We start from the raw sequence: 22,402 nt of genomic DNA on the forward strand, positions 1-22,402 counted from the left end.
GTCTGCCAATTAGGCCACTGATATTGGCTTCAGAAGATGTTTCAGTTCCCCACCGACACTGAGTCATTTTGTGTGACTCTGTTTCTGAGCGTTTTTCCTCTGCGTACTTTTGTGTTTTGGTGATTTTCCCAGAACCTGTTTCTGTCAAGATTTAAAAATAACTCTTCTTGACCAAACCATTTATTTATTTATTTTTCACTGCTAAACTGTACCATCTTCTCCAGCCCTGAAAATCAAAGGATGTCTGCTTTCCATATTATAGAAGCGAATTCAAGCAGCAAACCATCCAAAGATGGCAGAGAAAAATCAGATCAATCCAAACACACACAATCATCATAAAGTTTGTTTTGGGACTGGCAAAATTGTGGGATCTGAATGTGATCCTGACCTGACAGATATAAAAATGACTTATTTATCTCAACATGAGATGATTTATCAATGTTGGATGATTTGCAATTCAGTGTATTGCCCTTAAGCGAATAGAATGACCTAACGATTAACCTGTTTTATTCATATTATGTTCATGTCAACATCTTTGTTTCATCAAAAGAAAAGAAAAGAAGTTAGAAGCCACTACTGCCAAATTAGGAACAACTTACTTTGTTCAGTGTTTAGGCACTGAAGCCAATTGCTCATTATTATTTCTAAAGGTAGAAATGCTACTACCAATTTACGCATTTTTTCTTCGCATTTTGTGTGTTTATTTATTTATTTTTTCAGGTGACTGTATTTGAGTGATCTTCTACTCAAATGTGTATACATCGTGATTTCAAACCCGTGGATCTTCACTTCACAGCACAACAGTAAAATACAGTGTTTTTCTGACCTCTGGTGGTCACGTTATGAACTGCAGCGTCACCCACATGTATGATGAACCTGAATAAACCGCTTTATTCATCTAGTTCTGACTTTGAAACTGTAATGTAGAAAGCTAAAAGCACAGAAAAAAATAACAACAATGAAACACTGCTGGGTAATGGAATGCTTTTGTAGTTTTTTTGTCATTTTGACCATTTTTGTTGGAGGGATGTTCATTCTGGAATTCCGGTTGTCAAAACAAAATAAACTGCACAATATTAAATCTCTTCAGCCTCCAATTTAATTCAGCATTTTAAAGAGGGTGAGTACACTTTAACTTTCTTAGTAAGTCTTTGAACACTTTAAACACATTTTGTGTTACTTTAGTAGCTTCATACTATGAAGTTATATGATGTATTAGTTTGGTTCACACAAAGAAGAAAAAGCAAGTTGCAATCATGTTCTTGCTTTTCCTGGCTGTTGCATTTGTATTAGTCCATTAGTCCAGTGTGTCCGTCTCAGCCACCGTGCTCCTGATAAGTTATCGATTTAAAAACTGCCATAACATCTTGATAGTTTTGATATAAAGTTATAAACACATTGCTTCTTTTCTGCAGATTTATCATCAGACACCAGAATGAAACACGCCTCTGTTGGGCTGCACCTCCTTCTCCTCATCTTCCATCCTGTGACCTCAGCCGACCTGCAGGAGGTGGATAAAGTTCCAGTGGAGGTCATCACTGACAGCTCCCCCTGCAGCACCACCTGTGGGCTGGGGATCAAAACTCAAACCCTGTGTTTCCTAAGAGACGGTGAGACGGCAATGGAAGAAAATGTGGGACGTGAACACGAAACGAAGGTGCCAGCATCCAACACACTGAGTAATTCAAAGAAGAGAAAATGTCATCATTTTAAAATTACAATAACCACTATCATTTTTACTTGAAAATGGCTGAACCAAAGGTGTCAGAGCAGTGTCGTATTCGTAAGGTGAAGTGTCTGGAGTCCTGGCAGTGCGGACTAAGGACGATGACCGTGACCTCAGGACAGAGAGTGGAGATAGACTGTCTGGGTGAAGTGATGCAGGCCATGGGGAGGTTCTCTTGGAGGTGAGGAATAAGAGTTTGAGATTGTAGGAATAATTCATGTCATGTAGAGGGGAAAACAATGGGTAAAAAATGAAAATATATAGGCTACATATTAGAGTCTGTGGATTCATATTCCACCTCTGTAAAATTCATCTTCACTGTTCATCTTGTTTTATTTCAGTTAGTCATCACAACATCAACAACTGGTTACACACTTTGCCTTCTCGTTAATCCAGAAATCGTATTTGAAATCATTTCAGTTTTCACTTTTTTAATTTTTTTTTTAACATACAAGTGAACCCTCAGGTCATTAGTGAAAGCAGAATATGACAAACAGTAGTTGCTTATCAGTGTGACAGCACCCTCTAGTGGCGATATTAGTTAAAGAGGAAAACTTGTCCTTTTGAAAACTAGACTTAGACTAACTTTATTGTCATTTTGTATGCACAGGGTGTATACAGAACAAAATTTTGTTGCATTCAGCTCAGGACAATGCAATACAATTACAGATAAATAAGATTAAAAAAAAGTCAACAACTCTTTGGAAATGAATCTTTCATAGCCTTAACATCTGTTGGTGTTTTGAATAATTTTATGTAGAAATGTAGAAAATATTTAAAGGACACTAAATCTTTTAAGCAGCTCTGTTTATATTAATATACTCATGGAACACACTGAAGCAACCATTCCAGAATTAAACAGCTTCAGACGCTCCCTCTAAGATTAAAGCTTTGGACTGAAACACTCCTCAGAATAACAGGTCAAAGTTGAGTCTTGGTGCTCCACCCCCTCACCTGATTTACCAGAGACAAACCAGGAACCAGTTTATTAATGTGTGCGACTAAAGACAGACACAGACGATCAGATTCACCTTCAGACCAAACTAACACCTTCCAGGGTCCCATGGTATTATTTTTGTGCCACAATTCTGAGCAATTAATGGGAAGTGTTGAGCACAAGAATTATTTTTTTTTCAAGGACTGAAATTACATTTTGTGATGCTCCCTCAAAATGTTATTTCTCAGAGAGCCGGTTGACGCCTTGCGCTCACTCAATCCCTCTCTGTCTCTCGCTCAGTTTCGCACTCTCTGTATGCTTAACTCTGCCTCTTCATTCGCTCGACTTGGCACAGCGTTACAAATGTGCCACAAAGTCAACTAATCAGGAGTCGGACAGGGCAAATTCTGATTGGCTGTTCACTATCCAATAGATCGTTATGCACAATCACTTCCGCATTCCGAGTAAGCCAGCTCGTTTACTTCCACCTAGTTATTTGCCTTACTAAGTAGCAGACTCGTCGTCGTGCCATACATGTTTAGTTTAGTTTATACTGATAATAAGAAACACATACACACCTTCACACACACTTTTACTGAGAGGATGGTTCCCCCAAACAGTCGTTACTATGTAAATAAGGTCTGTCAAGCTGCCAACTTCCGATAAGCAAAATGGTGCATCGCTGTGCCTATGGCATAAGTAAATCAGACACTAGTTACCCCAAGAGTTTGCTTGGGGGAGGCGAGTTCTTCCCGAAGCTAAAAACACAACAGGAGCGGTGCCTTAAGTGGATCAAACACTGTGAAAGGCACCTCTCCCAGCTAAATCTCTTTTTGCTTTTCTGCCTGCCGGCATTGAGAATACTTGAGCTTTGTTAGTTTGTTTCGAGATGGAAGAACCAACTGAAGGGACATACTTGATCTTTTTTTGTTTACCAAGAGTTAAGTCCAGTGTTTTAAGGTGCTCTAATCACTTGTTTTGCTTTTAAGTAAGAAACACTTGGTTGTGGCCTTTTACAGCTTTTACATTCCTGTCCTTGTACTGCAGCTACAGCCGAAGGAATTGTTAGCGTCCTTTGGGCTTAACGCTTGAAATAATATAAACAATACTATTCAAACTTTTGACTGCTTTCTTTAGTAACTACATAACACAATACTTGTAGTTTTACTTTGAAAAATGTTGAATACTTTAGTACTTCTACTTAAGTGTGGTGCTTAAAGAACAGCTTCTACTCAAGTCAGTTTTTTTAAAAGAGTAGGTTACTTGCTTACTTTATACATGTCTGTTTAAGATTATGTTTGCAATGAAACCATGACAACAAAACCTAATCTCTCACTGAACTAGACCAAGTAGGTTTTGTGCCAAGTATATCTACAAACAAAGATAAAACCAAGCCTACATTTACTTCCTCAAAGGAAATTCAGCCATGGATGTGGAAGGAATTTGAACTAGTGACCTTACAGTCCCAAGGCCACTTACTTACTCTACATGTGAGTAAAATTCTAGTCACCCTAGGCAGAAACCTAATATCCATTACTGAGAGACTGACTCTGTTGCCTGTCTTAATATTCTGTGTGGGGAGCTGTGGGCTAATGTTGAGGATCAACGTTTCAAATGCTTATTTTTTTTCATCCATGGATTAAGCACACGAAACTGGTCAGACTGTGCTCGCTACTGTCTGTGCGTGCAAATGGATGGGTTAAATGCACAGGACACAGTTCCTGTGTGTTGCATATTTTGATTTGAACAAGTAAGCAAATTGTAACCCCCATCTGAGCTAATTTTTTAAGCAAGGTCCACCTCTGAAATCTACAGATTCAGTGTTAATGGCGACTCATTACAGTCACTTTTTAGGGGATTCAGAATGAAACTAGCAGAGTCCAGTGTTGATGATGAGGTTTTGTTTCATGGCTCAGGGTCTCCTGGCGTCACGCTCGAGGAATAATCAGCTCAGACGACTCTCTCTTTGCTCGCTGGGAAGCCCCCGAGTTGGGCCGAGTGATATTGGACCCAGTCAGAGAAGAGGACGCAGGTGAACACAGACTCACAGTGTTACTTCACTTTAAGATTCAAAACCCTGTATGCATGTTTGGGGCAGGAGATAGTGTTTAGCAGATAGCAATACTTCAAGAGGACCTAGTGATGATGTGATACTCCTTTTATGAGTAAGAGGCATGCAAATTAAAATGTTCCTGACGCATAATATGAAATAATCTGATGATCTTTAGTTTATAAGCTTTTAGGACACAAATAATGGATATTTCTGCAAAACAAATACACACAAATCTATATACACAAAGACTCAAAGAGTCTGTTCAAATTGCAAACTTTCACCAAACTTACTAATGAAGTGATTTTCAGGTACTTATCGCTGTGAGGTGCAGGATGCAACCTTCCACAGGGTGAAGAGGGTTTACTGGGGCATCCGAGTTTTGCCCGTCGGCATTCTCAATCTGGACTATGAGAGCTCTTTGGCCCAGTGGGACCTGGCTGGAAAGCAGCAGAACCAGACTGTGTCCGGCGACAGGACTTTTCTTCCTTACATAGTACGGTTTGGTTCAGGAAGTGAATACAGTTAATGCTTTGTCTTATAGAACAGTGAAATGTTATTGCGTAAATGCGGGCCACTGCAAATCAGTATTGAAATGCTTCCAGAGTTTATCTTGATTCAGTAGTGAAATAACGGTCCTACTTATCAGCAGTGCATTTGTTGTGTCTGAACACACAGATGGTGGTCAGTTTGACCTTTGCAGGAGGCTGTGTTGGACTGCTGGGCCTCTACAGGAGAGCGAAGAGGAGGAAGAGAGAGGAGAGTTGATGAGTGAAGTCATTTTTCCATGACTGCCGTCACAGTTTCATTTCTGCTCCACCTCAAAACCAAAGAGCACATGAATGATATCCGCAGCTATAAAGAAATGCAAAAGAAGCAAAGATGAGTTTCCTTTTTCATTGGCTACTTGAATGAGTTTTTAAAAACTGATTTATGAAAGAGAAGAATGTGCCACAAAGACTCAGATCAGGGATATTGGGATTCTTGGCTCTTGAATCCTTCAGGTCACAACTAGGAAAAACATATAAAAGTTTGACTTAAGTTAATTTGCTTGCTGGAAAGAAAAAAAAATAGGTATAGAAATCAGAGTTGGGAAGCAGATTTATTCTTATTGTCAGAACAATGGTAAGTATTTCAAATCAATCTGCTGGATTTTAGAGAAATTGCTAGTAAATTTTACTGAAAGTTAGTTGTTCTCCTGGACATCAGCTCATTAAAAAAACAATCAAACAAGTGTACGTGTACGGGGTAAAGGTGCAGCATCAGCTCACAGGCTACAAAGCTAATCAGCTTATGAACTGCAGCAGATGAAACGACAGATGGCAAGAATGCAAATGAAACTTCTGTCCAGTCGGATGCTTAACACAGATCAAGTTTGTTTAGTTTGCATGCCTGTGGTTACTCAGTAATTTACATATTCTGCAGACATTAGAAGTACAATAGTTAATTGCCTACTGTATATACTGTACCAGTCAATGAGAAGGTGACTGATAGCATACAGTGTTCTGAAAACAAAACATATTGTCTTTGCAAAAATATACCATTTAACATTATTCTTAATGCACTGAAAATATATTTAAATATGGAAAGATATTATGGTATACAGTATGGTAATGTATGGTATGCATTTATATAATGATTATAAGCATACACTTGTGTATTAAATCATATATTTAAATATATTAAATATTTCTTTAAAACTACTTTAGACTGCATGCAATAGGTACATTATAGAAATAGTATTAGTATATAGTATTATGCAATCTTTACTTTTTTATTTACTTTTAATGGTTTTTTTGGATCAACAGCTTGTTTATGTGGTCAATTTTATAAGGAAGTGAGAACTGAATATTAGTATAAACCCTTTCAACTACAATTGTCTAAGCACATGTTAGTGCTGTATTTTGGTGTGGAGAGAGGAACATTTTGAAAATAGCAGATCACTCAGCTGGGGCAAAGGGACACATAATGTGACTTCTTCAATATGTCAAGTTTGAAAAAGCCCAGGTGTGAATAATAAAACTGATAATGGCTGATTCAGGTTCTGGTTCTGTTCATGCTGTCAGTCATGACTTACTGGGAGAATTAAACAGAACAGATCCTTTCCTAATACTATTAGCAGCGCCTGTACATTTTTCCCTGTCGCAAGTGACAGTGTCTGTGAAAAAAGACCAACAAAGACAGAGGTGAGGTAGGTCAGAAGCACAGACACTTATAACATGAAGTTGTCTTAAGAGATTGTATGTGCTGCAATGTGAAGAATGCAAAACCACTAGAAGAAAGATCAGAATGAGAAACGCCACATCTGTTTAGTAATAAGCTGACAAAATGGACTCATTTATTAAGGTGCTGTCCAACTGTGTAGCAGCAGAGAGCAGTGTTGCTTCATGTAAAGGCACTGCAGCACAGTATATGGGCTGGGTTATGGTCGTATTGTAAACTTGTGATATCCGCTTTCACCACCACACTGCATGACGGGACTCAGCTGCCACAGTGGAACTAACCTGATTAAGAGGAGGAAACACAAAAGAACCGTCTCAAATACAAGATGTTACCACTCATCAACAGGAACCAGAAAACAAACCGGCTGGATGAATGAAACATGCAGATAGCTACGTTTTTATTCAGTTCTTCCTAAACATTTATTCATTCTTTTTAGATTAGATTATAGACATTATATGTTTTGATTTGGTTTGATAAAACCGGTCACAAATGGTATATTTATAAAGAGAAAAAAAAATAGAAAACTTTCTTTGTATCCCTACATGCATTATGGAACAGCACTTTAGCTAGTTTTTAAAAGTGAACGTGAATTTTTTGAAAATGCTGTGGTTGGTTCGAGGACAGAAAATGATTTAGTGAAGTTTGTTATTGACCATGTTATTGAAAACTAATTCAGCGCCCCGGTGCTCAGATGAGGTGCTGGACTATCTTGTTGTTACTCATCTGCCCGCTGAAATGATCTGATTGACCTGGCAGATCTTTGCAGGATTATTCTCAAGGCGCTCATTAATACCAAGTAAGTGGACTTCTGGTTTATGTACATGGTAGCCTGGACATTACAAGTTCAATTCTGGAGGACGGGAGAAAGGTGAGCTGTCATTCTGGAATAGAAACAGCAGTATACTTGATGAGACCCGTGAAATGCATTCTGGGAAGCCTTGCTTCACCAAGTCCACACAAGTTACTTCCTGTTGTACACTCGATAACATGGGCAAGGCAAGCATACATCCGGGAACTGGACTGAAATTGGTAAGGTGCATACTTTGAACTAGATCTGTACTTGGGCAGCACCTGATGACCTTTCACAAGTCTACAAGAACACAACTAAGGCACGAACGCATTTTGATAAAACACCTTTGATTCCCAGTAGAATGGGTCTAGACCAACTTTGCGTCACAGAAAGTATGCGGGTGGGGAAGTTGCTCTGACTTTCAGGCTAAAGGTTTAGGGAACATAACTAAGCATTGTGTCCTTTATTTCAGCATCATTAAGGTAACTTGTGTTGTCCGGGTTGACATAACAAGTTGTACAACCATTGAAGTGACAACAGAAAGAAAAATGAAAATGTGGAATTGACCCTCCACTAACACTGACCTCCTCCTTGTGTTGACATTGTTGGATCTGCAATAACCCGATTGCCTCACCACATGACAGAAGGCTTGGTAATGATATATTTCTTGCAAGACTATTTGTCACTCATCTTATCCACTTACCGTCTACAGTGCTCTACACAACAGTGGGGTCAAGGTTGACTTTGCGCAACTTTAGAGTCTTAAGGAAAACAACTGCCAGTTTCACATTGCAGAGGTCAGTGAGTGCCAGGAGAGACTTGATTATGATCTTAACAATAGTTGGGAACATATTCAGAAATTGTGAAATTGGTCAAACTTTAATTGAAAATATTTTCTCTCAGCAATGACTGCTACTATTAGAACTGAAACAAGCACCTCTCATGGTCCTTGTCTTTGTGGTGCTGAAAGATTCAGACAACACTGGCCATTTCTTATTACTGTTATCACTGATATTCATAGTACTGTCAGTAATGATCTATCCATTTTTAATACAAATGGCATAATACTTTATGAATATTTTATCAGCTGTGAAATAGCAGTTTGTTGGAAAATGATAAACTTTGGCTGAGCTTTCCAAAACTCCACCAACTGAAGACCTGAGAAGCATTTTTGAAGCTCAGTGTGATGACTTTGGATATCACCATGTTGGAACTGTCACACCGTGGTGAGGGTGTCTTGTCTTGGGGTTGTTTTGTCCTGTCATTTTCTGTTTTATTTTGAAAAGTAACTCTCCTCTTGTTTCAGGTCACTTGCCCTTCCTCATGTGTCACCAGTCTGATTGTCTTCCCTGATTCCTGATTGTGTCCACCTGTCCCCTATTTCCCTCCATGTGTTTAAGTAGTCTGTGTTCCCCTTATCTCGTGCCAGAGTGTTATCGTCGTCAACCTGTTCTCGTGCTTTGCTTCATGTCTTCAACCAAAGTAGTTTCAAGTAAGCCTGTGAATCCTCTCGAAGAGAAAGTTTTGTTTGTTTAGTCTTTCTTAGTTAAATCCTTAGTCCTGAGGTTTTCCTCCATTCGGAGTGTTTTGTGTTAATTTTTGATTTGTTTCTTTGATTTGAGTTTCCTCCTTCTGGAGAGTTTTTTGTTTTCACTGATCAGATTAGCGTCTAGGTTTTTTTGTGGCCATTTGTTTGTCCCTCTGTGAGGGATCTCTGAGGAATCCAATTAAAGCCTTTTTGTCATCTCTGCATTCTGAGTCCTGAGTCCTGCTTTGAGTCTCAGCCTGACGGGTACTTCATGACTCCACCTAAGCCCTGGCCCATTCTAAACCGGTCTAAGGGATGCAGCTGAAGCAGGTGACCTGTGAGCGTCAACCTGTAATGCAATTTAATTTGACAAGCTACATAAAGGTTTACTGTTGGTGGTCTGTGAGGATTGTATTCATTTTCATGGACATTTAAGGAGATAAGTTTTGGCATATTGTGTTATAATGATGGATCAACAATGATATCCCAAAACCCAATTTATTTATTTTTACACTCAATTACAATTGACTAAACAAAAATTTACACTAATTTCATTCTCAGTGATTTCAGATGTCGTCATAGTGAGACAGTCAGTGATGACAGAGTCTTCTCTTGTGCTTATGTGTGGATTTTGGAGGGAGCCGAGGCAAACAAGGGTCTCTGGGGAAATAACAGGAATGTAATTATGGTGATATGCTTACTGTAATTCTTTCATTTCCTCACGGAACTTTCCCTGTTAAGCCCCAAAGAACGTCATTTCCCTACATGTGCTTATTTACAGCATCAGTGTGACAGATGTAACTGTTTTCCCAGCACTCAGTGCACAGACAATTTAATTACTGCTCCGCTGTGTCACCGTAGCGTACACGGCAACGTTGCCTTTGAATCAATATGTGGTTGAAACATCCAGTAGGAGCCCCTCCAAATTAAAAGAAAACACAAAAAAACACAATTATAATGAATAGCGCAGATAATAGCAATGCTGTGGAGAGATGAGCTCAACACTGTTCCTAGCAATGAAGACTCAAAGTACATTTTAGTAGAGGGTTATCTATAATTTATTGCTCCAAAAAAAAAAAAAATAAAAAATAACAATCATTTTAGGTGCTGTGCACTTTTCTGATGCACTGATCTTTTTAGTGCTCCTGCCTCAGTCCCTCCCCAAGAGCCATCAGTCTGAAATAAATGAGTCAATAAATCTGATAGCAGAACACACAAAGCATGCTCAGGGTGTATTTATTTTATTTTATTTTTTTTTAGGAGAAGAGGTTTAAAGCCTCAAACAGTTGCATCAGTAAATGTTTTTCGTGTTTCTTGGAGAGTCTGCGCTTTCTCAGCTGCATTCTTTGAAGCCTCTCTGAACTAGAGAGAAAACAAAAAGCACCCTACACGGCACCACACCAGCATTTGCCGCAGGGGAATTTCATTTTGCTGAATATGTTCCGCATGTTTGGACGATAGATTTTTGCGTGGCTCACTGACACAAGACCACAGGGCGCCACTCTATATATCCCTCACCAGCTTGGTAGTAAGTGTGCCCGGCTGAATGTCCACGTCTTTGCCCCGAACACAGCAAACCGACACTGAACTACCAGCAACAAAGGCTGATTGTGACTCTGCATCACACTTTACTGACTCTTCCCAGGTGTGGCTGGTTAAGGTGATTAAGCACGGGCCGAACACACCTGTACAGCCAGTGGAAATGCAGAGGGGCGTAACAGTCACAAATTCAAAACAGTGTATGGGGGGGGGGGGGTTCCGGCATGCTCCAATTGCTCGCTTGGGCAGTCTGGAGGCTCGCCATCGACACGGCCCTCCACACAAGGGAGAGGAGAAGCACCGAGCCCAACACCCAGACCAGCCCCCAGGGACAAAAAGCCTAACCAAGAGGACACTGAAGGACCCAGGTATCTGCCTGAACCATCCGCCGTAGGGCCACAGACCACCCATGACACACCAGAGAACCACAGAGGACCAGGCCCCCCCAACCATGCCAACATATTATGAAAAATGACAAGAAGCGAACCTCGGCATGTGGAATCAATACAGTATAAACTATCGATTAAATCACCAACAATTGTGTGACCAGTACCAACCGTGTAAGGCACACTGCAGAAACCAGGCACAGCAGCTGCATTTTCATTACAGTTTTTTGCACAATAAAAGGGATATTACTGAAATTATGATCAATTTCAGAAATTGAAATTACCATTTCTTTATTGTGACATTTGTGTTTTGTGTCTAATGAGAGCCCAACAGTGGTCAACAACATGGTCCAGAATTTGGTGTTTTAAACTGGACCTAAGCTGGAAAGTAATTCATGATGGATTTAGTAAACCACTCTACACATCCAAATCTCATCCAGAGTGAGGAGGTTGGATTGAAGTGGTATGATAAGAATATTTTCCCTCAAAGATTATTAATAGAAGCTGCACTTTGAGGGCACAACACAACAGACAGCAATCCTTTGTGAATATGACCTCAGGGCAACTCAACTTAGTTTGCTGACTTTCTTTTCTCCTTTGATTTCATATTTGAGGGCGCACACACACACACACACACACACACACACACACACACACGCACGCACACACACACAGTGCTCTCTCTGTCACAGTTCCCATATCTTTTGTAATTCACACTCAGTCCTTCTCACTCAGTTTATCATCACCCTGTCATTCACTGTCACTGAACCGATTTGAACTCTCACAAACTCTTTCTGGCAGATTCTCCATCACTTTGAAATTACCGTAACTCACATTTCCAGCTTGCTCTGCCGTTCGCACTCGGTAGGAGTTACTGCATAAACCATCAAAATACAAAATACCAAAATACATATTTTTTTCACTTTCATACATTGTATGTTTTCTGCATCATCTCTGCAGAAAATGAAAAAGCGTAGCATGGTTGCATAGTTGCAGCCTCACTCTGCAATACTGATCCAGGCTATTAAAAGAAAAAATCTAATTTTCTCTCCTGTGAAAATAAATGTTGAAATTATGGCTTAATGTCATGTGCAGGAGAAAGAGCTTGAACATGTCATTGAAATGCCTTAAATCATCATTACCAAAGCCGCTAGCAAGTTTTAAAACACAGACTCCTGCTGTTTAATGTAATGTCACTAAAGGACATTACATTGTTCCCAAGTTGTGAGATGGAGAGGAAAGAGAAAATTCTGCAGAGGGCTTTCATTTAGTACACCTTGTTAAATGATCATTTATTCAAGCCCCATGCATTAAGACTTTTTTCTAATTTTTCTTATCCAGTCAAACGGTTCCAGACAGAATGTTATGCTCCAACACTGCCCGTCAAGTCAAGCCACTTAATCAAGAATCAAGAGTCTGTATTGTACAGTCATTATGAGAGGATAACGACATTTTGCAGAGACCCTCGGTTAATTGTACTCAGATCATTTATTTCATTTATGTTACTCAATTGGTTTGATTTCCATCAAAGGACTATTTCCTGTTCCCTATATGTTATCCTTTTGTTCTTTATACAGAAAAAAGTATTTCCACCTGAACAGTGTTCCTTCCTTTTGCATCTCTGAAATGAACCTAGATCCCACAGTGTTATCCGTAGGCAAATTGTTATAAATTCTCCCAAAACCCCTAAATAAGTTGTGGGGTTCTCCAAGGATCACCTTTAGGGCCACTTTTGTAATTTTAATAGGAGACACGACATCTCTTTCTACATATATACTGGTGACAGGTAAACTCACTTGTTTGTGGTTTTTGGGTGACAAAGATAAAAAAAAAAAAAAAAACAAAGTTGTCATGTGTTTCAAATCTCCCTAGACCTACAATAAAGTCAACAAGGAAGTATTTATATGGTCCTGGGCTTAGATCTGAACCTTGTGACACTTGTAGATGATGTCTCCAAACACATAACTAAAGCAAAACAACCAACACTAAATCATAGACACTACGTATTTAATTCAATTGACCAATTTGATTGTCTGATCTGACCTTTTGCCAATTGTACACTAATGATGTGAAATAAATAAAAACACCTCTCAAGATCTTTTCAAGTCACCAGTGCTAAAATGTAGGTTTTGATAGAAGTGTAATAGTGTATTAACATATTTCTAAAAGGTCGACATAACCAGTCCCTTCTTTTATACTGTGCATGTGTCTACACATTATCTTAATGGGAGTAAACATAAATTCATTTTTAAGCTAGCTAAGCCATGAGCACACATCAAATATAAAATCAATCAAATATCTAAATCAGAATCTGTTATTCCACATATATCCACAGAATACTAATGTGACATGAAATGCTACTTGAATCTGAATTTGAACACAGAATGAATATATGTTGATACACTCTTAAAACTTTCTTGCTTCAACATTTCTGGCAGACATCCGTTAGTTATTTGTTTTTTGCTGGCTTCTTCTCTCTCATTCTCTCTGCTAAAGCATATCTGACCTTTATTTAAAATGGCTCCTGCTACTTTTTTTTTTTTATTCATCAGAAAAGGAAAGCCCTGAGAATGTGTCATCTGTGCCCCAGCTCTTATTTCAAAACATACACTGACATTTGTATGCTGACCAGTGTCAGGGGAAAATTTTAATAATGTGTGTCTATAGAGAAAATGAGAAAAGAAACTGACTGAGTGATTCCATGGCACATCTCTACGTCTGTTAGCTTGCTGCTTGCACTTGGCTTCCAAATTGACTGGTAATGTCTACATTAGCAGTTAGATTTTAACTACTTTAATAACATTGCACCATTCATTTCACAGAATGAATTTTCAAAAGGAAGCAGTGATACTGTAACTGATGGAGAGTCCAGAGTATGAAATGAATGCAAAAACCTAATAACGGAAAAAGAAAAAAAAAGTATGGTACAAGAAGAACTGTCTGCAACACAGGAGCGGTACACAAATACTGACAAAGTCACAGTGCGAAGCGCTGGAAATAAATACACTAATGGGGAGCAAGACACTGGAAAAACTAATGAGGGAGGAGGAGGCAATCACAAAGACAGGAAGCAAAACTAAAAATGGAAATCAACTACAAACTAAACCATCATAAATGGATTTGTCAATTAAATTCGGGGAACAACTGATTATATTGAGAATAGTTTTTTGAAAGTAGCACCCATTAGATGGCCGTACTTCATATGTTTGAGTTTGCTTCATGTGAATTAAAGGTGAGATTAATACCTCTTCTTTTAGGTTGTGCGTAATTACACTGTTTATGTTTTGACATGTGAATTATCTATTTCATAAGAAATTCTCAATCTCAGTCTCGTGGGAAAATTCTTCATTTCCATCATTATAATTTATGTTGTTGATGTGTAGACATGGAATGGAATGGAATACAATTTATGTGCACAACACATTATCCCCTGGCTCCTAGCCAGACATTTCACTGAACCATCTGGCAATGATTGGAGCCTGGTTAGTTGTGGTTGCGGCCCATCTGGCTGTGGTTGTATACCATCTAGCTGTGGTAATAGGCTAGTTAGCTGTGGATGTAGGCCAGTTTGCTGTTGTTGTATTTCTGTAAGCCGTGGTTACAGCTCAGCAAGCTGTGGTTGTGTCCCCTTTAGCAATGGATGTAGCCTAGCCGGCTGCAGTGGTAGCCCAGTTAGCAGTGGTTGTGGCCCAGTCAGAAGTTGCTGTATATCATCCAGATCATTCCAGGGTTGAGGTCCGGGATTTAATTAAACATCACCGGCTAGGAGCAGTATCACCAGGAAGTACCTACGGTGGCTGACAAGGGAAGGCCATCCGTTTGGCCCTTGTCGGCCAACGTAAGTACCACTCTCAGAAACAGTTTAAATTTGTCTGACTGTTCATGTTTACCCGGGGGTGGTCCAGCGTGGCCAAAGTCCAATAATCTCATGAGAAGGCACGGACTCTTCTAGGCTGGGTAGAGGACTTGGTCACAGTTTTCATCCATATTCTGTGGACATGTTAAGCACAGCAGTAAATATAGAGATATAAGAGCAACAGGTAGACATATTGATAATGAAAGCTGGGGTCTTCCATTGCACACACAGAATCTGCCAGGCTATGAGATTGCACCACAGAAGCCATTTTGGTCTTCTACATGTGAATAAAGCATATTTTAATTTTAAACTGCAAAAAATGTCTTGTATTGTGTTCAAGTGTCTTCCTTCCAAAATATTCACTGGTTTTAGTTTGGCTGAGGAGTTTTTGGTTCTTTCATGGCCAAGCCCATTTTGCGGACACCATACAATATCGCTTTTGTTCTGTTTCAATTTTCCTGATACATTTTTCACTCTCCTTTTTCTGTGACTGTCAATGCAGCCGCCTGTCTCTGGTCCTTGAAGATGACTACATGAGGTATTGCACTTTATTCAAGTTAGAGCAAAGATATGTTGAAACACCTTGCAAGTTTGTTTTTCAGGCGTTCAAAAACAGATAAATATCATCTCACACATCTTTCTCAGTGTGAACAAAACAAGTTGTGTTATCTGTCTTAGAAAAACTGATGTGCTGTGTGAGAGATATTATTCATATTATTGGCTTGAGTGAGATCCCGACTATCCTCGTTGATTAACAGGTGATCAGAGTGCAAAGATAGTAGAAATGTACAATATATATATATCATGACCAGTACACAGTTCATAGACAACCATGTGCAGTCATTTTAGAAAACCCATTGACTGCTGGCATTCACAGTGAAATAATGAACTGTCCAACTCCCACACTCAGGAGTTTGTCAGTTGTCAACTGGATGATGCAATTTATGCAGTTTGTGTGTAATACTCCACCTTCGCCAACTGTCTTCAGCGGACCAATATTGTAAAGCACGAAAGGACAGCTTGACCTTCTGAGGTGTGCTCAGAATTGTCAGACCCAGCTCACCGTGCACTCTATGGACATGGGTCAGTATCATCCTACGTTAATGATGTTCTACCATTAACAAGCAAATATGCTATAACAGAATTGGCAGAAATCCCAAGATGTTTATGATGTTATGTTATGTTTAGACTGCTGAGCCAAAACCATTTTTATGTAAAATAACAGGGAAAAAGTATTGAACACACACAGAAAGGGAGGTGGAAAAAGGCATGGAAAGCGAAGACACCAGCTGAAACAGTGATCAGAAAGCCATCCTGCCCCTTGACAGAGCAAATGAATATCAGCTGGTTCTGTCCAAACTGATGGCCTATACAAAGGTGTGTCATTACCAAGGTGTCACACAAGGAACATGATGGGTAAAAGCAAAGAACTTCCTCAAGACCTTTGCAACCTTCTTGCTGCAAAACATTCTGATGGCATTGGTTACAGAAGGATTTCTAAACTTGTGAATGTTCCAGTGAGCACCGTTGGGGCCATAATCCAGAAGTGGAAAGAACATCATTCAACCATAAACCGACCACAACCAGGTGCTCCTCAAGATTTCTGACAGAGGAGTGAAAAGAACTATCAGAAAAGTTGTACAAGAGCCAATGACCACTTGTGGAGAGCTTCATAAAGACCTGGAATTAGCAGGTACAATTGTTTCAAAGAAAACAATAAGCAATGCACTCAACAGCCATGGCCTGTATGCACGCTCACCATGCAAGTCTCCATTTCTGAAGAAAAAGCACGTTGAAGTTCATTTTAAAATTTGCTGTACAACATTTGGACAAGTCTGTAAAATACTGGGAGAACATTGTCTGGTCAGATGAGAGCAAAATTGAACTCTTTGGATGCCATAACACACACCATGTGTGGAGTACAAAATGCACTGCACATGACCCAAAAAACACCATACCGACAGTTGGACAGGGGCTTTTTTTCTTCATATGGTACTGGCAAACTTCATATAATTGAAGGGATGGTGGCATGGAATGGAAAAATATACTGAGACATTCTTGAGGAAAAATCTGCTGCCATCTACCAGAATGATGAAGATGAAACAAGGGTGGACATTTCAGCAAGACAATGACCCCAAACACAGAGCCAAGGAAACTCTCAACTGGCTTCAGAGAAAGAAAATAAAGCTGCTAGAATGGCCCAGCCAATCACCTGACTTGAATCCAATAGAAAATCTATGGTAAGAACTAAAAATCAGAGTTCACAGAAGAGACCCATGGAACCTTCAAGATTTAAAGACTGTTTGTGTGGAAGGATGGGCCAAAATCACACCTGAGCATTAACTAGTTTCTCCATACAGGAGGCATCTTGAAGCTGTCATTACCAACAAAGGCTTTTGTACAAAGTATTAAATATCAGTAAGTGTATTCAGCACTTTTTCCCTGTGACATTTCACATTATTAGACATAACTTAATTTCTGAACTTATTTGGTTTCTTTCTATGTATGGATTACTTGGGTTGTTACCAACACCTGGTGAAAATGTCATGTCAATAGCACCTTTAGAAACATGTTTACCATGAAAAATTGTACTTATTTTACCTGCTGTGTGTGTATATAATGCATCACACAGTGCTAATTTGCAGCAAAGATTACAGATTCCCCCTGTGTATGTTTTCAAATAGACAAGTGACTAGTGGTAACTTAGAATTTGCCTTATTTTCATATATATATATATATATAAACACGTTACAAAATAGGTGCTGAAATTGAGTGCATGGTGGGTACACAACACACACAGACATACGACATACTGGATGACCTTTTCTGAAAGACCTGCTCAGGTGCACTTGCTCAGTAATTGGAGTCAGTCACAGGGGGGTGTATGTGTGTATGTCCTGCAGTGACGACAGAGCGCATTAAACTAATTTAGTTTGAGGTCTGACATTTATATACTGGAGCCACCGGTGAGAGCTGACCACTTGACAAAAGACAGAGAAAATGCGAGCTTGTGTGAAGAACAAACACGACAACGGGTTACCATCACCTTCGAGGATAAGTTGCCTTTAGGGCACCTTTTAATGTAAATTTTGATGCCTTTTCAAAGGATTTCAGCCAGCAGTGTGTTTACAATGTCATTTCTTTTTATTTGGCTGGTAGGTTAATTTTTCACAAAAATATATTGCTTAATATCTGATTACAAGAAATATGATAATCAGAAATTCCTCTTTGTATTCATATTTTATATGGTTGTTATTATTATTGTCAGATTTGATTGAAAACTCACATCTGACCTTCACCAACACAGTGGTTATACCAGACCGTAGAGTTATTTTATACGCAGATGCCATCCTTCTATACATGACTTAAGTCTTTATTTTTGATTTATTTCTTAAAAAAAATAAATAATTTACCTATCCATTTACCTATCTTTTATGTGTACCTTCAGTTGTGACTTTCACAATTGTTATAAGTGTACGATAACAATTAAATCTCATCAAAAATCAAAAATTAATCTCATCTACACATTCCCTCACTTTCGCTTAGCTATTTTGTTGAATGTTATGATTCTAATATAATAAGGACCGTTTTATTATTGTTGGCACTGAGGTTTTACAACAACTTGCTTTAAATTAGCATCACTTAGAATACACTCAATTCATACTACTAGTTATAAGGAATGTTCTCCTGACTCAGCTGCTTGGTAAAGCATTCGATGACCATTGCAGATTCTGTTAAAGGAAGGTGGAATAGGTCACCCTAAATAAATCAGAAATACAATGCCTCCTTAGGGATTTTGGACTCCTCTGAATGGGTGTGGAGCTGCACGATATTTATTTTTACCACCATGAGTTACACAGCCTGACCTTTGCTCAGATGTGCGTATATCCTTGTTACTTGTCGTTGTTGTTCGTGTGTCGTACCAGTGTGTTGTAATCACATCTGTGTAGGAAACTGATTTGTGGATTACTACGCTTGCTTTTCTCTGCTGTATTGCACAATACCCTACATCATTGACTTCAGAGATTTAACGTGGAATACATTCATTTGTACATTAAATTTTTATGTGAGTCGCAGAATAGGGCTGTAGTGGTAATCTGTGTCTGCCATGTTGTTATTCAGAAACGAAGAAATAAAGGCATTAACCTGGACAGAAAGCCATTGAAAAGAATGAGTAATGGAAATTCCAATCGAAATCTCAGCAATATGCTGTAATAGATCCATCCATCATCTATAACCTCTTATTGCATAGAGGATTGTGGTGATTGGAACCAATCTGACTTTTGCCCTCTAAAACCATTATGTCTGATGCAATGGCTCATACACATCAATCAGACATAACATTACGACCACCTTCCTAATATTGTGTAGGTCTCCCTTGTGCCTCCAAAACACTCATCAGAGAATGGACATAGGCACTTAATCAGATTGGGATCTAGTGAATTTGGAGGCCAGGTCAACACTTGCTGACTGACCAGAAAAAACAAAACAACAACAACAACAACAAAAACGTCTAACCGCTGCAGTTGTATAAAATGGTTCAGCTGTACGGTGGTCTCAGGAAAAAAAAAAAAAAAAAGAAAGAAAAAAAAAGACCAACCAGCAACTGCACGCAATCAGCTGCCATCCAACCACAGCCACAGCAAAAAAGGTAACTAAAAAACAAACAAAAGAACACAGCAACCCCCCAGGCAGGGAGGGAGCACAGCACCAAACAGGAAAACAACACACTCTATATCAGGTTCTGACCAATTTGGGGCCCACGACCATTTATATTTGGCCTGCGCCTTGCCCACTGTTTGTTTCCGCACCATCAGCGCTCAGAATCTGCACTTATTAAATATTATTTATTTGTGCACTTCCACTCCTGACCAGAGAATACCATTGTGATACATTGATGGTCGGGTGGCGCTGTTGAGCTCCCACCAGCTCAAATCCTGTGAGGTGAAGAAGACCGGCAGCAAGTGAGCAAATGTAGATGGAGCCTATCATACAGGTGCTGGCCAGTAAATTAGAATATCATCAAAAAGTTGAATTATTTCAGTAATTCCATTCAAAAGGTGAAACTTGTATACTGTATACTTTCCTTCCACACATAGTGATATATTTCAAGTGTTTATTCATTTTCATTTTTATTATTACAACTGACAGCTAATGAAAACACCAAATTCAGTATCTCAGAAAATTAGAATATTCTGAAAAGGCCAATGAAAAAAATGTTTTTTTTAGAAATGTTGGCCAACTGAAAAGAATGAACATGAAAAGCATGCGCATGTATAGCACTCAATACTTAGTCGGGGCTCCTTTTGCCTCAATCACTGCATTAATGCGGCGTGGCATGGACTCGATCAGTCTGTGGCACTGCTCAGGTGTTATGAGAGCCCAGGTTGCTCTGATAGTCGTCTTCAGCTCCTCTGCATTGTTGGGTCTAGCGCATTGCATCTTCCGCTTCACAATACCCCATAGATTTTCTATGGGGTTAAGGTCAGGCGAGTTTGCTGGCCAATCAAGGACAGGGATACCATGGTCCTTGAACCAGGTACTGGTGGTTTTGGCACTGTGTGCAGGTGCCAAGTCCTGTTGAAAAGTGAAATCTGCATCTCCATAAAGTTGGTCAGCAGCAGGAAGCATGAAGTGCTCTAAAACTTCCTGGTAGACAGCTGCATTGACCTTGGACCTCAGGAAACAGAGTGGGCCAACACCGGCAGATGACATGGCACCCCACACCATCACTGACGGTGGAAACTTTACACTGGACCTCATGCAACGTGGATTCTGTGCTTCTCCGCTCTTCCTCCAGACTCTGGGTCCTTGATTTCCAAAGGAAATGCAAAATTTGCTTTCATCAGAAAACATAACTTTGGACCACTCAGCAGCAGTCCAGTCCTTGGCCCAGGCGAGACGCTTCTTACGCTGTTTCTTGTTCAAGAGTGGCTTGACACACGGAATGCGACAGCTGAATCCCATGTCTTTCATGCGTCTCTTCGTGGTGGTTCTTGAAGCGCTGACTCCAGCTGCAGTCCACTCTTTGTGGATCTCCCCCACATTTTTGAATGGGTTTGTCGTCACAATTCTCTGCAGGGTGCGGTTATCCCTAGAGCTTGTACACTTTTTTCTACCACATTTTTTCCGTCCCTTCGCCTGTCTGTTAATGTGCTTGGACACAGAGCTCTGCGAACAGCCAGCTTCTTTAGCAATCAACTTTTGTGTCTTGCCCTCCTTGTACAAGGTGTCAATGGTCGTCTTTTGGACAACTGTTAAGTCAGAAGTCTTCCCCATGATTGTGGAGCCTTCAGAACAAGACTGAGGAACCTTTTAAAGGCCTTTGCAGGCGTTTTGAGTTAATCAGCTGATTAGTGTGGCACCAGGTGTCTTCTATATTGAGCCTTTTCAGAATATTCTAATTTTCTGAGATACTGAATTTGGTGTTTTCATTAGCTGTCAGTTGTAATAATAAAAATGAAAATGAATAAACACTTGAAATATATCACTATGTGTGGAAGGAAAGTATACAGTATACAAGTTTCACCTTTTGAATGGAATTACTGAAATAATTCAACTTTTTGATGATATTCTAATTTACTGGCCAGCACCTGTAGAGCCCAGAGGGTGGTTGGGGGGCTATGTTTTACGATAGATGGAACTCCGAACCACCCGAACCTACAGGCAGAATGCCAGAATAAAACTGGACTAGAGAGGCTAACGCGATGGTGTCCATACGGCGGAGAGTGGCGCTAAACACGGGGCTAGGTTAGCATGCTGAGGTTGTGTTAAACATGCTGTAATTTAGCTGACAGACTCTGTCAATGTGTCTGTATGTTAGTGGGTATGTTGACAGACCAGTGTTTAGCCGGAGTGGTGGTGTCATTTATATTTTAGTTTATTTTTCTGTTTGCCATGTGTGCTGCCATAGAACAGTATGCTGTATAACTGTATGGACTGATGGAGCCTCAGAATATTACTCAAATAAAATAGATAATTTGGTCCATCACCACATGCATAATGAATATTATTTATTGGTTAATTATTTGAACATGCATGCTATACACATATTTAACTTAATGTGCTGCAAAGTTAACATTTTGGCCCATGACCCTCCCCCCGGATTCAATTTTGGCCCTCTACTGGGAACAATTTGGGCACCACTGCTCTATATGACCAATGGTCATAATAACACATGTGCGTGGACTCTTAATAATCACAACAATGCCCAAATAAATCTAAATATGCCAATAGAGGATTTATAAAAACCTTTAACAATCTTTTCAATAGGGATATATTATATTTACAATTTATCTAATCATTTCTCTACTGATGGAATAAATACATTATTTCTCTCCATGTTTGTTCCACGTAAGGTAAACGTA

General features: G+C 39.5%; 1 protein-coding gene across 1 annotated transcript; it reads left to right on the plus strand.

Annotated features, from left to right (window-relative positions):
- Positions 1–1,046: 1,046 nt before the first annotated feature.
- tmem81 (transmembrane protein 81) lies at positions 1,047–5,578 on the plus strand. Its single transcript, XM_047603015.1, has 6 exons — positions 1,047–1,120; positions 1,416–1,657; positions 1,762–1,907; positions 4,580–4,695; positions 5,025–5,209; positions 5,392–5,578. Exons 2-6 carry the CDS (start codon positions 1,436–1,438, stop codon positions 5,479–5,481), a joined length of 759 nt encoding a protein of 252 aa, XP_047458971.1. The 5' UTR covers positions 1,047–1,120; positions 1,416–1,435; the 3' UTR covers positions 5,482–5,578.
- Positions 5,579–22,402: the final 16,824 nt, after the last annotated feature.

Source organism: Mugil cephalus, chromosome 1 (genome assembly GCF_022458985.1).
Source record: "Mugil cephalus isolate CIBA_MC_2020 chromosome 1, CIBA_Mcephalus_1.1, whole genome shotgun sequence".
Taxonomy (NCBI): domain Eukaryota; kingdom Metazoa; phylum Chordata; class Actinopteri; order Mugiliformes; family Mugilidae; genus Mugil; species Mugil cephalus.